Source organism: Chrysemys picta, chromosome 7 (assembly GCF_011386835.1).
Source record: "Chrysemys picta bellii isolate R12L10 chromosome 7, ASM1138683v2, whole genome shotgun sequence".
Taxonomy (NCBI): domain Eukaryota; kingdom Metazoa; phylum Chordata; order Testudines; family Emydidae; genus Chrysemys; species Chrysemys picta.
The window spans coordinates 64,143,782-64,160,437 of record NC_088797.1 but is presented as its reverse complement, the minus strand read 5'-3'; the positions used below and the strand labels follow the sequence as shown (position 1 = coordinate 64,160,437).

General features: G+C 45.8%; 1 protein-coding gene across 2 annotated transcripts in view; it reads right to left on the bottom strand.

The window, feature by feature from the left end:
- The window catches only part of ADK (adenosine kinase), a 552,513-nt gene that overhangs the window by 520,985 nt on the left and 14,872 nt on the right, over positions 1-16,656 (bottom strand). The window contains exon 1 of one of the 2 annotated variants that reach the window (XM_005278747.5): positions 6,052-6,446. The exons of the other annotated variant lie outside the window; for it this stretch is intronic. Coding sequence (XP_005278804.1) covers positions 6,052-6,065 — 14 coding nt within the window. The 5' untranslated portion in view covers positions 6,066-6,446. Of the gene's footprint in view, positions 1-6,051; positions 6,447-16,656 lie in introns of those variants that run through there. 2 annotated transcript variants of the gene reach the window in all.

The following is a 16,656-nucleotide window of genomic DNA, read 5'->3' as shown; positions in this document are numbered from 1 at the left end:
GTTTTAAAATTCACACTCCATTGCTGACACAAGGAAAGTCCTTAACTGTTTCTATACAGCACAAATAGGACAGCATTGCTAAGACTTCAATTTCTCCAAATACCTTTTCAAGCAGACAGACTAGTGTTGTTCGGGCCTTTCTCAACATGCAAACTTCAGAATCCATAGATCACAAAATAATCTGCTTATTTTTGTGGGTTTTCCAGGACTGGATTTCTACTGTCCTTAGCCAGGAGTCTAACAAAGACAGCAGAAGTTCATGCTTTGACATGTTTGAAAATCAGGCTTGAAAACTTCTTTATATAATTCTTTTGTATATTCAACCTTTTACTGGCTCCTATTTGTGTTCCAGAATTGTCCCCCCATTCTTTATTGTCATACTATTGACTTTTGTATTGTGCAGTGTGAGGCATAGTAGCTACTTGTTGCAACTTCTCTATTTCCACAGTTTTGTCAACAAAAGTCAGGTTTCATCAACAAAAGACTGGAAGTGTACCCACAGTCCTTCATACCAGGAGGTGATTCATGGCCCTACACACTTTGCATCATCACAACCCCCACGGTGGACTTCCCAATTCCAAACTGATTCGCAACTGACTGATAGCAGTCTGGAGTTGCCAGCTTCCACAGAGCTATCGCCACATACTTTTCCACCATTAGGGCAGCTCTCTTTTTGGTGTCCTTGCACCATAGGGTGGGGGGCATGTTCCACACAGAGTTCAAGGAAGGTGGCTTTGTGCATACAAAAGTTCTGCAGCCACTGCTTGTCATCCCATGCCTGCATCACAAGCCGATCTCACCACTCGATGCTTTTTCTCCCGAGCCCAGTAGCAACCATGTGCAGCTGCTCCATGAATGCCAACATCAATCTTGAATTGTTTCTTTCCATGGTACACAGCAGGGCATGCACCATGGTTTCCTGTTCAGATTCGCAGCTCATTAAATACTGCAACATCAGCCGCATTACGTTCATACCACTTATCACAAGACTAGAGAGCCTTGCAGGATCCAGGCTTTCAGGGAGAGATGACAGGCGCAAAGTTTATAGGGGCAGTTGAAATATCACACGAAACACAATTGGAAGCCCTTGGAATTATGGGACAAGAGAAAACTGCATCATACAGCAGTAATCCTGCCCCCATGATGCACTGCAATCCATTCTCATAACTCCTAGCAGAAGAAGGTGGCGATTTGCACAGCGGGATAGCTACCCACAGCATACTACTCTATGTTGGTGCTAGAGCACCAACCGTGGACGTGCTCTGCCAACAGAAGGAGCGTTGTGTGAAAGTGTACAAGCGATGTAATTACAGCAGTTTATGATCGTCGGCATAACTTTAGTTGACTTAACTCTGTAGTGCAGACATGACTTATGTACAATAAAACAAGATTCTGTAGGCCATATTGTACAGATATAAAATGAAAGCTTACTAGTGAAGTCAGACAAGAGTTAAATAGGGACAGCGTAAAGAAAAGCATTAAACTCTGACCAGTGTTATTACCACCACCTTAAAAGCAGTAAAAAAACTCTTAAATATGACCTATATCCTGTTTACTTTTTGCTTGTTAGTCATGTTGGACAGCAAAACTGGACTGGTCAATTTCACATCTTGGTTATCAATTATTTAGACTCAAGGAGGAAAAGTTAAAGGTTGGATAAGATAAGAAATAGAAGGTGCAGACTGGTGAATCAAGGATGTGTGTTCTCCACAATTTTTTTCCTTTGAAGTCTAAATATTTACTAGGAATAATCTTCTTTTATTTATTTAACCATCTTCACTGTTCCTCTTCATTGAGTGTTAAGGTTCCTTCCCCACTCTGAACTTTAGGGTACAGATGTGGGGACTGAATGAAAACCTCTAAGCTTAACTATCAGCTTAGATCTGCTTTTGCTGCCACCACCCAAATGATTTATGAGTTATTTGGGAAACTCTGTCTTCCCCCCAAAAAACCTTTCCCTCCCTGGGTAGCCTTGAGAGGCTCCTCCACCAATTTCCTGGTGAACACTGATCCAAACCCCTTGGATCTTAAAACAAGGAGAAATTAATCATTCCCCCCCTTTTCCCCCCCCACCAATTCCTGGTGAGTCCAGATCCAATCCCCTTGGATCTTAAAACAAGGAAAAATCAATCAGGTTCTTAAAAAGAAGGTTTTTAATTAAAGAAAGAAAGGTAAAAATCATCTCTGTAAAATCAGGATGGAAAATAACTTTACAGAGTACTCAGATTCAAAGAGCCCCAGAGGAACACCCTCTAGTCTCAGGTTCAAAGTTACAGCAAACAGAGGTAAACTCTCTATTCACAAAGTTGAGAAAACAAAGAAAAAACTAATATGCCTTGCCTGGCTGTTACTTACAAGTTTGAAATATGAGAGACTTGTTCAGAAAGATTTGGAGAGCACTGATTTTAATAGAAGTATTTCATCTTCTCACACATCTATCTGCACTTTAGCATAATAGCACTGTGGAAGAGTGACATCAAAACGGTAATGGAAGTGTATCAGTGTCAAATAACATACAGGTGGGGAAAAAAAACTTCAGTCTTTATAAAGTGCTTAAAGAAATATTTCTTGCTTAAAGAAATATTTGAAAAATACACATTGGATTATTTTTTCAGCAGTTATGACATTTGGAAAAGTCAAATCCAAGCAGCAATCTGAGTTGCTCATTAGCAATACAGTAGAACAGAGTTACAAACTAACCAGTCAACCACACACTTCATTTGGAACCCAAGTATGTAATCACGCAGCAGCAGCTATATATTTAAAAAAAAAAAAAAAAAGCAAATACAGTACTGTGTTAAATGTAAAGTACTAAAAAAAAGGGAAAGCAGCATTTTTCTTCCACATAGTAAAGTTTCAAAGTGCTATTAAGTCAATGTTCAATTGTAAACTTTTGAAAGAACATTTTGTTCAGAGATACAAACATTTCAGAGTTACGAACAACCTCGATTCCCAAGGTGTTGGCAACTCTGAGGTTCTACCTTACTACAAAAAGCAACAGAGGGTCCTGTGGCACCTTTAATACTAACAGAAGTATTGGGAGCATAAGCTTTCGTGGGTAAGAACCTCACTTCTTGCCTCTGAAGAAGTGAGGTTCTTACCCACGAAAGCTTATGCTCCCAATACTTCTGTTAGTCTTAAAGGTGCCACAGGACCCTCTGTTGCTTTTTACAGATTCAGACTAACACGGCTACCCCTCTGATACTTGATACCTTACTACATTGTCTAGACAATATCAGCAAATGACTTATTTTACTATCAATTGATAATTGTTTTATAAGTCTACAAAAACAGCTTTGTTGGTTATTATAAAGTATGTATAAGATAGTAAGTTTTCCTGGGTAGATGGACCCTCACTTTTCAGTGTCCAGATAGCTTTACAAGAAAACTAATGTTTGTAGTGTTGTTGTAGCGATGTTAGTTCCAGGATATGAGAGAGCCAAGGTGGGTGTGGTAATACCTTTCATAGAACCAAATTATCTTAGTGAAAGAGACAAGCTTTTGAGCTCTACAGAACAGACCTGAAGAAAAGCTCGACAGAGTTCAAAAGCTTCTCTTTTTCACCAAAAGTTGGTCCAATAGAAGTATTACTTCACCCACTTTTTCTCTCCCAAAAATAAAAGTGTCAGAATACTTACAACACGGTTTGGCCTTTTCCTGTGTGGAGCCAAAGTTATACTACAAGTTGGTTATTAAACCATTTTATACACCCAGTCTTAAGTTTAGGAAGAGGTAGCATATTTCATGAAAAAAAGGGGTGTTTAACATTTCTATAACACTTAGACATGTAAGACCTGCTCTCAAAAGCAAAGCCAAACAAGCCACTATATAGAGACAGACTTGAACACATAGTTCAGTTAGGACAGGGTTTCAAGATGTAATAAAACAGCTGTGCATATTCATTCACAGAAACCCTTTTAAAATCTTGCTAGCAACTGCCGAAAGCTTTTGACCAATACAGTTCTGTTCACAGCGCAATTACTTCTGCAACACAAAGATCATTTATCCTTCACTGTAATTAATCTGAGACCAGAGGCACTTCAGTGCTAGTTAGGGGTGCTGGAACAATTTATATAGTGGGGGTGCTGAGAGCCATTGAACTGAACTATAAACCCTGTATATGATGGAAACCACTTCAAGCCAGGGGGTGCAGCAGCATCTCCAGTCCATTAGTTCCAGCACCTATGGTGCTAGTACTCCATAATTCTATAAAGTTGAAAGGCTATTTCAATTACATCTCTATTAAGTAAAGCATGCTTAAAGTTAGGCATGTGCTTAAGTGCAAGTAGCCCCACTGAAATCAAAGGGCTATTCATATGCTTTGCTGAATGGGGCTTTAAAGAAATGAAGTTAACATTTGGCTAAGACATTGCATGTTTACGTACAGGGTTAATGCAGTATCTTCAATACACATTTCACAATCCTCTGAAAGACGTAATTTATTTTAGATTCCAAGCACCTTAAAGCCAAGGTCAGTAGGAACTAGGTCTGTCAAACTGATGAACACTGTTCTACCATTAGCTCAACATAACCTGGCAGCTGAATAGCATCATGTTGTGAAAGAGTCCCTGGTCTATACTCCTAAACTGGAGACAGGGTGACATCTGATATACTGCACATGGGGGTGGGAGGATGGGAGAGCCACCTTTGAATGATAATTAAACTCAGAGACTGTAACTTTAGACAACTCTTCAGGAACTATGGGACTGATCAGTATATATATATACACTGATCAGTCCCATATATGATAAAGGTCACCAGTTCACTTCACAGTACAAGTCCATTTAAAAGAGGAGGGTCTTTAAGAAAAAACTAAATTTTACAAAAAAAAAATTCACACTACTGCATGTTAAGCTATAGATTTTAAATCTAGTCACTGTAGTTATTACCCGTCTGTGACCCTGACATAATAATGCTTCAGGACCACCCTGAGTGTTGAGGGTCTTAATTAACTTTATCCTCCTTGGCGTTTGGGATTGATCTAAACTGAGCTTAAAAATGTAGCAAATATTAAGACTCGATCATAACGTTCATCCATTACTGCAAGATTATGCAAGTTACTGCCATATTACTATAGTTGCTCTTTCCCCACAATTAAATGTGTAGCATGGAGGAAAAAAAGGCTTAGCTCCAAATCAAACTTTAAAGCGGAGTCCTGCCAACATTATACACCAAGTCTGATTTTAAAACTGTCACAAATATATGCATCTACTTCTTATCCTTCATCAATTTCATATCACCCCACATTTGCCCCCCATTACAGCAGTTCAATAGTCCATCACTTTAAAGTCAACATACTCCCAAACGATTTTCCTGGAAACGCTTATCATAGCAGGCCAACGACAGATAGATCCCTCCACACATCCTAATCTGAGACTTCCATTTCAACCCAGATGCCCCCATGTTAGTGCAACACATTATTAAATGCTGCGAAGATTTAGAGCAATTTCAGACTAAAAACCACTTTACTTTGCCAGCTAGTGTCCAAGAGAAGGAGAGCACCAGGATGTAAAGAGGCATGTAGTTCGCTTTTATGTTGGATAGGCTTTTAATTTTGTTTCAACCAAACCCTGTTAAATCATAGGTGGGAGTGTAATAGACAAGGGAGTACCTCAGGGCAGAGTACTTGTCTGTAAACCATCCAGCACACTCATGGTGCCACATAAATAATAAGCATCCATAATACTGGTATATTTTTTGCTACATACGGATAATTGCCATCTGATTTAAAGACAGCACTTACATAGTTAAAGTTGGGGGGGGGGGGGGGGGGAGTTCCCAGTGGAAGGGATGTCAAACAGCAAATGAACTGGTTATGGAGAGACGGGGGGAAAGGATGGTAAAATAGAGCCGTTCCCACCCAGAACCCGAGGGAAGGGAATGGGGAACTGAGCCACCCCAAGCCCACGATCATGGGGGAGGCAATGAAACAGAGCCATCCCCAAGTCTAGGCAGAGGCAGTAAGTCAATGCACGCCTCAGACAGCAGCCCGTTGCCCTAGGGGCCGCGCTAGGGGGGCGAGCCACAGCAACATCAACGCCTATGCACTACCTGAGAACTGGCATGGTTCCCTCCGCACCCTCCTGGAAGGAGGAGTCCCCACTCGCAGCAGCGGCCGCACACAGCACCCCCGCAGCAGCAGCGCGGCCGCCACTTAGCTCCTCTCTTCAGCTCCCTCTATCTCCACTGAGCAGCCCTGTGCAGCTTGGCCGCTCACCCAGCCGGCAGCCCCGCCCACACACACACACACCCGCAGCGATTGGCTGACACGGAGCCGGGGCGTCACCCCTGCGAGAAGAAGAGACTGAGGCGAGGGGGAGCGAGACTCGTCCATCGGCCGTGAGCAAGTTGAGGGCTCGCGCCCTGGCCCTCTGAGGCGCACGAGACCAGGCAGTTACCGGACCTGGAATGCCATGCTCGCTCCGTCTATCCGCCATCTTTACTGTGGGCAGACACACCCTCACGTAAACTGTCACCCACCTTTAAAACCCACACCCAATGCACCGTGTTAAATGGGTTGTCTTACAGCGATCTTTCTGCCCATATTAAAGATGGCCACGAAGTGTAGGGGGGGGGGGGTGGAGGAGACCCTCCTCTATGTGACCCTCACACTTACTGTGCCTCACTACCCTCTCAGAGTCTGATCATCTGCCCTCAGGAGGCTGCCCTCCTCACGCACAAACAAACTGCTGTGGTGGGGGGAAGTTATAGCAGTAGCAGTACCTGTGCGAATCATTGAGGTCCTGCCCTTATTTCCAAAAGCTATTTATGCCCCACAGTATTGCCACGCCTGAGTGTTCCATAATCACGAGGCGGGTCCATCCCACAACTCATCAGAGTGGCCTTAAAATAATCGAATGGCTTTTTTTTCTTTTCCCCCAATACCGATTGGGTTATTTTAACTTAGTTACTGTTTTTGAGCCTTTAAGATGCACTTAGGTCACAGTGTCCAGCTTTTCTCTGCAACAGTTACCACAAGAGACATTCATTTCTTTCAACAACAAGCAGGTAATCAAGAAGTGAAACATTCAAGCAATTTCAGGATCAGGGGCTCTAAGAAACTACACCAAATACTGCAGGAGTTGGCAAGACTGATTTCCCTCTCCCCACCCCCAGAGCTGTCCTTTGGGTATGGTGAATCGGGGCAACCGCCCCGGGCCCCATGCTTTGGGGGACCCTGCGCTTCGATAAAATTGTGAGGAGGAGGACAGGAAGGTGAGGCAGGAGGGCAAGTGGGGTGAGCAGGTGAATAGGGAGGCGAGCGGCAGGTGGGAGGGTGGATGGTGAGGAGTTCATATTTCTTATTCCAATAATAAATGTTATAACATTTATCTGCCAATAATTCTGTAGTAGAGAACTACAAGATGTTGTGTTCTAACTTTCCATTGCAATTCTACCAGCACTGCTTTTCTCACAAAAATTTTATGGACCACATGTTGTACAAATAAAAGGAAATCTGTACAACCAGTTGAGTTTTCATCAAATTGCAGACAGTAGTCTACACTATTTTTATCATTCTGCTCTTCCCTTTGGAAGTCAAAGGGCCAAATCCTTAATCCCACTTTGTGCCTCTGACTATGCAAGGCAGCCAGAAAGAAAGCCACTGGGGGCATTTCCCTTGTGTAAACAGAATTCTGAGGTGGCTTATAGCCACCTTAGTAGGGTTACCAGATAGCAACTGAAAAAACAGGAAAGGAGGTGGGGGTAATAGGTGCCTATGTAAGAAAAAGTCCCAAAAAACCAGGACTGTACCTTTAAAAACAGGACATCTGATCATCCTACACCTTAGCAGCTTAGGACCACCACCTCCAGGTATAGGACCCTGTTAAAGTCTCCTGTCCCATCTAAAATAGCTGACAGATTAACTTTATAAATGTGTATGAAACCACCTATAACCTATTCATAGTTACCTTCTCTATCATATAAACTGGATTACTTCAAATGGAATTTTTTTCTGTTTGGAATTGCAACAATTCTGTGTTTTCCTTCTTACAAAAGGCAAAATGCATATCTCTAATTCACCTTTTTTTAGTTTTGCTGGCTCTTTATGAAGAGATGAGTTGCTTATATACCTCTTGGGTACAACTTTTGAAAGTTAGTTCAGTACCTCTCTCTTATCTGGGTTATTCAATCTATTACACACCAAGAAACACTTTATGTAGATTGTTATTCAGGAATAATAGGAGCGTGATTGAAACCGAAGTGTGCTTTATTTCTTTATTTATCTGATAGCAGGTCAGATACCACAGTGAGGTGAGTGAGATTTTATCAAGCTGAGTGATTGCCAATGGAGAGAGGAATAGAGAAAAAGAACAGGGAAAGAATAGGAAAAAAAAGTGCACCCTTTACATATTTCTTAGGTATACTCAATAAAGGGGAAAGGAATGGAGAGAAGGTCACCTGCCTCTCTTCCTTTCTTTCAAGAATAAATTGAATAGTCATCTCTCTCAACTAGAATTGTGTGAACAACAGTTTTGTTTGTTTGGTTTTGGTTCACTGGCACTTAAAAATAAAGTTTTGGGTTAAAGGAAACATTGTTTGACGAAAAATGAAAAAGCTTTGATTTGACTGAGCCTTTTTAAAATAAAAACAAAGAAAATCAGTATTGCAACAAAGATATTTCAAAAATGTGAAAGGCTTGCCAAATCTGTATTTTTTGCTGAAAAAAATGTGTACAGTTTTTTTTTCCCACCTAGCTCTATTCTCAACTTTCATAGTTTGTCTCTTTATCTAGGATTAAAAAAAAAAAAAAATGCAAACTTTGATCTTACAGAAAAATAACCCACCACACTTATAAAGGATACTGTGGTGATGAGGGTCAAGTAACTATCAGTCTCCAAAGTCCTGACCCTATAAAGACACACACACACACACACACACCTTTACACACACAGTGTGTACTCAGCAGGGATATTCACAAAGTTAAGCAAGTGCACCACTTTCGCAGAACAGGGACCTTCAGAAAGAATTTTCTTCATATAATCAGCCTGCTACTTGGCTGCATGCAGGTATAGGAGGAAAAATTATTTTTGAAGCATACCCAACCTGCATGTCCTTATATCAACATTTGTAAAGATATGAATTACTCTGTATCAAAGTATGTAATTTATGATTTTCATAAAAAATAAAAATATGCAGGTGAGTTTTGAGGGGGACATCTTGTAAAATTCATATACCTCTAGTGAGGTTAATTCTAATCTATTTCAACAGGATACTGTTTTCCTACACTTCTGCTAGAAATGTCAGTTAACCACCTTTTTGTTAGCAATACATTCCCCAATCCTAGAATTGGATCCAAACAGCAGACCCTTATGCGTGTGCAAAGCAGGACCCTGGTGGGTGGGGAAGGCTCGAAGGACAGTTGAAGATACAGTAACTCCTCACTTAAAGTCGTCCCGGTTAACGTTGTTATGTTGCTGATCACTTAGGGAACATGCTTGTTTAAAGTTGTGCAATGCTCCCGTTTGGCAGCCACCTGCTTTGTCCACTGCTTACAAGAAGAGCAGCCCATTGCAGCTAGTTTGTGGGGGCTTGGAACCAGGGTGGACTGGCAGCCCCCCCCCCCCATCAGCTCCCCGCTCCCCTAAGTTCCCTGTGCAGCAGCTGCCCAGCAGGCTAGCAATTGCAGCTGTCCCTCCCCATCACTGCAATGTGCTGCTCCTGCCCTCTGCCTTGGAGCTGTTCCCCGAGACTCCTGCTTGCTGTGCGGGGTGGAGGGGAGAAAGAGGGGGGCTAATGTCAGGGTGTCCCCCTCCCCCCTGCTCCTGCACCCCGCTTACCCATCTTTCATAAAGCAGGGGGGGACACATGACAGGGCTCAGGATGGAGGGAGCTTGCTGGCAGCAGCTGTGGTCTCAGCAAGCTGATCTAATTAACAAGGCAGCGTACTTAAAGGGGAAATGCGCATCTCTCTCACACACACACGGTGTGTGTCTCTCTCTCCGTCTGTGATGCGGTCTCCTCTCTCTCCATTCCTGCTGCCTTGTAGAGTGAGAGTTAACCCTTGAGGGCTCAGCCAATTGCTAGTTCATCATTTAGCAGTAAGGCATTCCCTAGGAAATATCCCACCCTCTGACTCCTCCACCTCAACCAAGCTTCACAATCATCATCACTGTGTACCAGTATTAAATTGTTTGTTTAAAACTTTGTGTATATATATATATATATATATATATACACACACACACACACACACACACACAGTATATCACTTAACATCGTTTTGCTTAAAGTCGCATTTTTCAGGAACATAACTACAACGTTAAGTGAGGAGTTACTGTACCGGTAAACCATCTCTGTATAAGTGGACAAACCCCCACAAACATGGTTTATTTCCTCCTCATCCCCCAATAACTCAAATTCAATATCACAACCCTGAATCACAAGCTATAGCTCTCCATAATACAGTTATGCATACTCTATAAGTAAATAATAAAAAAAAAAGAGTAAACCAAAATTAAGCCCTAGATCCAACAGCTTCTTTTACACTCGCTACTTCTCCACATTGACTCTCCAACAACTTCCACACAAAAGAGGGGGGGGAGGGAATCCCCCCCTTCCTTTCCAGTTACCTTACAAGTTTATTTGTAGGTAAGATCAGCTGACCTGACTAGATGAGCTACCCAGCTGCCTTCCTTCTGTCCCAGACCAGTTAGATAGAAAGGAACTCACAAAAGACCTGGGAAGAATCCAATTGAATTTCAGAATTCATTATCAAAACCGCATATTTGCTGGGAACAGTGGACCCAGAGAGACAATGTAGACCAGGAGTCAGCAACCTACGGCACACGTGCCGAGACGATTTTGCCTGGCACGCGGCTGCCAGCCGGGATCCCGGCCGCTGACCCCGCTCAGCCCGCTGCCGGCTGAGTGAAAGGAGCCCCAGGCCGGCAGGGGGCTGAGCGGGGCTGGCGGCCGGAACCCCAGACTGGCGGCAGGCACGCCCCCTGGCTCCCCTCTCACCGCGCTCGGGCTCTGAGGCTCCCGGGAGTGTGATCCGCTGGGCGCTGAGCCTGCTGCAGGAGGGGCGGTGGCTCACACTCCCGGGAGCAGCAGAGCCCAAGTGTGGCGAGGGCGGAGCCGGGGGGTGCACGGGGACTGCCGCCCGCATGCATCTGCTGCAGGAGCCCCCCAGGGGGCACCGGGCCACAGCCCAGGCAGGCGCACCCTCCAGTTCCCCCCTCACCGCGCTTGAATTCTGCGGCTCCCGGGAGTGAGAGCCACCGGCGCGGTCCCTCCTGGAGCTCCCCCCCTCCCCCCCCGCTGCCTCCACACTCTGCGGGGGAGGGGCTGTGCACGTGGCAGCCCGGCGGCGTGTTTTGCCTCCACGTGGAGCCAGCATCTGACTGGCATGGGCATGGTAAGGGGAGTCCTGGGAGGCAGTCAGGGAGCAGGGGGAGGGCTGGATAGGTTGGGAGTTCTGGGGGTCCTGTCAGGGGGCGGGAGTGTGGATAAGGGTCGGGGCAGTCACGGGACAAGGAACAGGGAGCCTTAGGTAGGGGGTGAGGTTCTGGGGGGCAGTTGGGGCAGAGGTCCTAGGAGGGGGCAGTCAGGGGACAATGGGCGGGGGAGGGTTGGGGGTTCTGACAGGGGCAGTCGGGGTACGAAGTGGGAGGGAATGGATGGGGCAGGGCTAGGGCAGGGCTCTCCCCTCTTTTTTGATTGTTGAAATATGGTAACCCTAGGCGAGGGGGGAGCTGTGGGGGCGCATGGGGGCTGGCGCCCGCATACATCCACTGCAACCTGCAGGAGCCCCTGGGGGGAGGCGCCAGGACGCAGCCTGGGCAGGAAGGGCTGGAGGGCGGCTGCTCCCCGCTAGCGGCGCCGCCACCTTCGCAGGGCTGCTGCCCCCCTGCACCACACCGGCTACTCCATGGCTGGGGCTCACTGCTGCCACAAGCGGGACGCTCTGACTCTCCGGTGCCTCCGGAAGGCGGCTCCTCCCTGCCGAGCTGCTGCAGCAGCCCAAGCCCGGCAAAGCCAGTGAGTGGACTCGGGGTGGGGGGCCACCGGGGTGGGGTGGGGAGGGCTCATGGGGGGGCTGTGCACCCTCCAGGGGAGTTCAGGGGGCGGGGAGGGGGGAACCTGGTCTGGGGAGCAGCCCCTGGGCACAGCTGGCCCCTGGGGTCTATAAAGGCTTGTTGGGATTTGCCTCTCAATGAACCGATGTGCAGGGGGGGGGGGGCGGGGGGGGAAGGGGGCGCAAGGTGGAAGTTTCGCCTAGGACGCAAAATATCCTTACACCGGCCCTGTCCCAGGGGGTGCGTGCACCCCAGGTTAAAAACCACTGCACTAAACTTATAAGATCTGCATTTTAAGTTAATTTTAAATGAAGCTTCTTAAACATTTTAAAAAACTTGTTTACTTTACATACAACAATAGTTTATAGACTTATAGAGAGAGACCTTCTAAAAACGTTAAAATGTATTACCGGCACGTGAAATTTTAAATTAGAGTGAATAAATGAAGACTCGGCACACCACTTCTGAAAGGTTGCCGACCCTGATGTAGACAATGAGGGGAAATGCGGATGGTTATAGCCCAAGTGAGTTCTTTTCAGTGACCCCCAAAGTGCTTGTACACCCTTTCACACACAGCATGAAATGAATATATTATTTAAATAAACAGGTCTCTGTTCCAATCTGATAATGGACAAGAATAAAAATTGCACTGGATATTTTTTTGTTCTGGCAACTCGGGCATGATTACTTCAAGTTTTGAGCAATGACATGTGGGGCCCTAACTACTAATTATAGAATTAATAACTGCATAAGGTGAAACAGAACTTTCATCATTATAATGCTGGCATTTTTCAGTTGGCCAGTCAACTAACTGCTTCAGAGGATATATATTTATGTCCAAACAGCAGTCAGAGGAAAGTTTGTTGCTCGTATTCCCTCATAGAATGAAACCATAGCACCTTTGTGCTCTGCTCATCTTTCTAAAAAGAGAGTTTTGGAAATTTAGGGAGTAATATTTTACATCTGTCAACAATATACTTATTGATTTTATCGGTCTTTCAGGACCCAATACTGCAAGCTAATACAGTCACACCTCTGCATAGAGCCACACTGAAGTCAGTTCCCACGAGGCCAATGAGAATACTTATATGAGCAAAGTTATGCACCTGCTTACCTGTTTGCATAATTGGGCCCTACAAGGGGATCTGGGAAGGAAAAAGATGCACAGATCTGAGGGGGTGAAAGCAAAGGACAGAAATAAGAGAGGGCAGGGTGAAATGAAAAAAAGCAAGAGAAGTGAAACAAAATGAACTGCTCACTTCTAGATGGGAAATTTATTGGAGTTTATTTAAGATACCAATCTAGTTTACAGTCTAGTTTATTTGGATTGGTAGCTGAAAGAAGACACAATAAAACCTCTCCCCTAAAATTGTGCAATCTTCCTTTACTTGAAAGAAGTCTGGAAAGGGAATCATTTTAAAATACATGAAATACTAGTAACTTAGCACAGAAGCTACCTGTAAAATAACATTAATAAAAAACTTTGCATTTTTTTATACATACCAAATAGACTAAGGCCCAAATTCAACTTTAATTGTGAGCAACAACTCTTCCTAAAAACCATTAACAATTGTGTGCTTGATAACTTAGTCTAAGGATATGTCTACACTATGAAATTAGGTCGATTTTATAGAAGTCAATTTTTAGAAATCAATTGTATACAGTCAACTGCGTATGTCCACATTAAGCGCATTAAGTCGGTGGAGTGTGTCCTCACTACCGGGCTAGCATTGACTTACAGAGCAGTGCATGGTGGGTAGCTATCCCACAGTTCCCGCAGTCTCCGCCGCCCATTGGAATTGTGGGTTAAGCTCACAGTGCCTGATGGGGCAAAAAACATTGTCGCGGGTGGTTTTGGGTACATGTCGTCAGTCGTCCCTCCCTCCGTGAAAGCAACGGCAGACAATCATTTCGCACCTTTTTTCCGTGCAGACGCCATACCACGGCAAACATGCAGTCAGCTCACCAACACCGCCGCTGTTGTGTCCTGGGTGCTTCCTGGATGCTGCTGGCAGCAGACGGTGCAATAGGACTGCAAACCATCGTCATACACTGCTTCCACTGCAACTCTGCTTTCTGCTCTCATTCAGACGCCACACCACAGCAAGCGTACAGCCCGCTCAGCTCAGCTCACTGACACCGCCGCTGTTGTGTCCTGGGTGCTGCTGGCAGTAGACGGTGCAGTAGGACTGCAAACTATTATCATACACCGCATCCGCTGCAACTCTGCTCTGCTGATATTGCCTCGACAGCAAATTTCTCCATGTTGTCTGTCGTGGGCTCCCGGGTCCTCGGGAAATGTGTGCGGTGCCAACCGTCATCCTCCACCGCTTCCGCTGCAACTCTGCTCTCTTGGTGCCATGAATCCACCTCGCAGGTCCTCTCGTCGTTCGGTATAAATTCTCATGGCATCCGTCGTCATCCTCCGATTCCGCTGCAACGCTGCTTTCCTGCTCTCCTTCAGATGCCATACCACGGCAAGCATGGAGCCCGCTCAGCTCACCGCTACTGTTGTGAGCATTGTAACCACCTAGCACATTATGTGCAGAACCAGAAACTGCAAAAGCAGGCAAGGCGGTGATGACAGCGCGATCACGATAGCGATGAGGACATGGACACAGACTTCCCTCCAAGCATGGGCCCTGGCAATTTGGACATCATGGTGGTAATGGGGCAGGTTCATGTTGTGGAACGCCGATTCTGGGTCAGGCAAACAAGCACAGACAGGTGGGACCGCATAGTGTTGCGGGTCTGGGATGATTCCCAGTGGCTGCGAAACTTTCGCATGCGTAAGGGCACTTTGTGACTTGCTTTCCCCTGCCCTGAAGCGCAAGAATACCAAGATGAGAGCAGCCCTCACAGTTGAGAAGTGAGTGGCGACAGCCCTCTGGAAGCTTGCAACGCCAGACATCTACCGGTCAGTCGGTAATCAATTTGGATGGGTAAATCTACTGTGGTGGTTGCTGTGATCCAAGTAGCCAACACAATCACTGAGCTATTGCTATCAAGGGTAGTGACTCAGGGAAATGTGCAGCTCATAGTGGATGACTTTGCTGCAGTGGGATTCCCTAACTGTGGTGGGGCGACAGACGGAATGCATATCCCTATCTTGGGACCGGACCACCTTGGCAGCCACTACATAAACTGCAAGGAGTACTTTTCAATGGTGCTGCAAGCACTGGTGGATCACAAGGGACGTTTCACCGACATTAATGTGGGATGGCTGGGAAAGGTACATGACGCTCGCATCTTCAGGAACTCTGGTCTGTCTGAACAGCTGCAGGAAGGGACTTACTTCCCAGACCAGAAAATAACTGTTGGGGACGTTGAAATGCCTATAGTTATCCTTGGGGACACAGCTTACCCTTTAATGCCATGGCTCATGAAGCCATACACAGGCAGCCTGGACAGTAGTTAGGAGCTGTTCAACTATAGGCTGAGCAAGTGCAGAATGGTGGTAGAATGTGCATTTGGACGTTTAAAAGCACGCTGGCGCAATTTACTGACTCGGTTAGACCTCAGCTAAACCAATATTCCAATTGTTATTGCCACTTGCTGTGTGCTCCACAATATCTGTGAGAGTCAGGGGGAGACGTTTATGGTGGGGTGGGAGGTTGAGGCAAATTGCCTGACCACTGATTACACGCAGGGTGATTAGAAGAGTGTAGCAGGGCACGCTGCGCATCAGAGAAGCTTTGAAAACCAGTTTCATGACTGGCCAGGCTACAGTGTGACAGTTCTGTTTGTTTCTCCTTGATGAAAACCACCCCCTTGGTTCACTCTACTTCCCTGTAAGCCAACTGCCCTTCCCACTTCGATCACCTCTTCCAGAGGCAATAAAGTCATTATTGATTCAAAAATCACACATTCTTTATTAATTCATCACACAAATAGGGGGATAACTGCTAAGGTAGCCCAGGAGGGGTGGGTGAAGAGGGAAGCACCGGGTGGGGGTGGGGGATGAGGGTAGGAGGAAAGGACAAGGCCACACTGCACTTCAAAGCTTATTGAATGCCAGCCTTCTGCTGCTTGGGTAGTCCTCTGGGGTGGAGTGGTTGGGTGGCCAGAGCCCCCCCGCGTTCTTGGACGTCTGGGTGAGGAGGCTATGGAACTTGGGGAGGAGGGCAGGCGGTTACACAGGGGCTGCAGTGACGGTCTGTGCTCCTGCTGCATTTCCTGCAGCTCCATGAAACACAGGAGCATATCGGTTTGATCACCCAGTAGCCTCAGCATTGCATCCTTTCTCCTCTCATCGCGCTGCTGCCACCTATCTTCTTGCTCCCATCACCTCTCATCTTGCTCGTCCCTCCTGTCCTCACGTTCATCTTCTGCTTTCCTGGACTCTGACATTGTTTGCCTCCACGCATTCTGCTGAGCTCTTTCAGTGCGGGAAGACTGCATGAGCTCAGAGAACATTTCATCACAAGTGCGTTTTTTTCACCTTCTTATCTGCACTAGCCTCTGGGATGGAGATGACAGGGGGAGCGTTGAAACATTTGCAGCTGTGGGAGGAAAAAAAGGGGAGAGTAGTATTTAAAAAACAAAACAAAACACATTTTAGAGAACAATGGGTAGACTCTTTCACGGTGAACCAAGCTGTTAACATTACATAGCACATGTGCTTTCGGTACAAGGT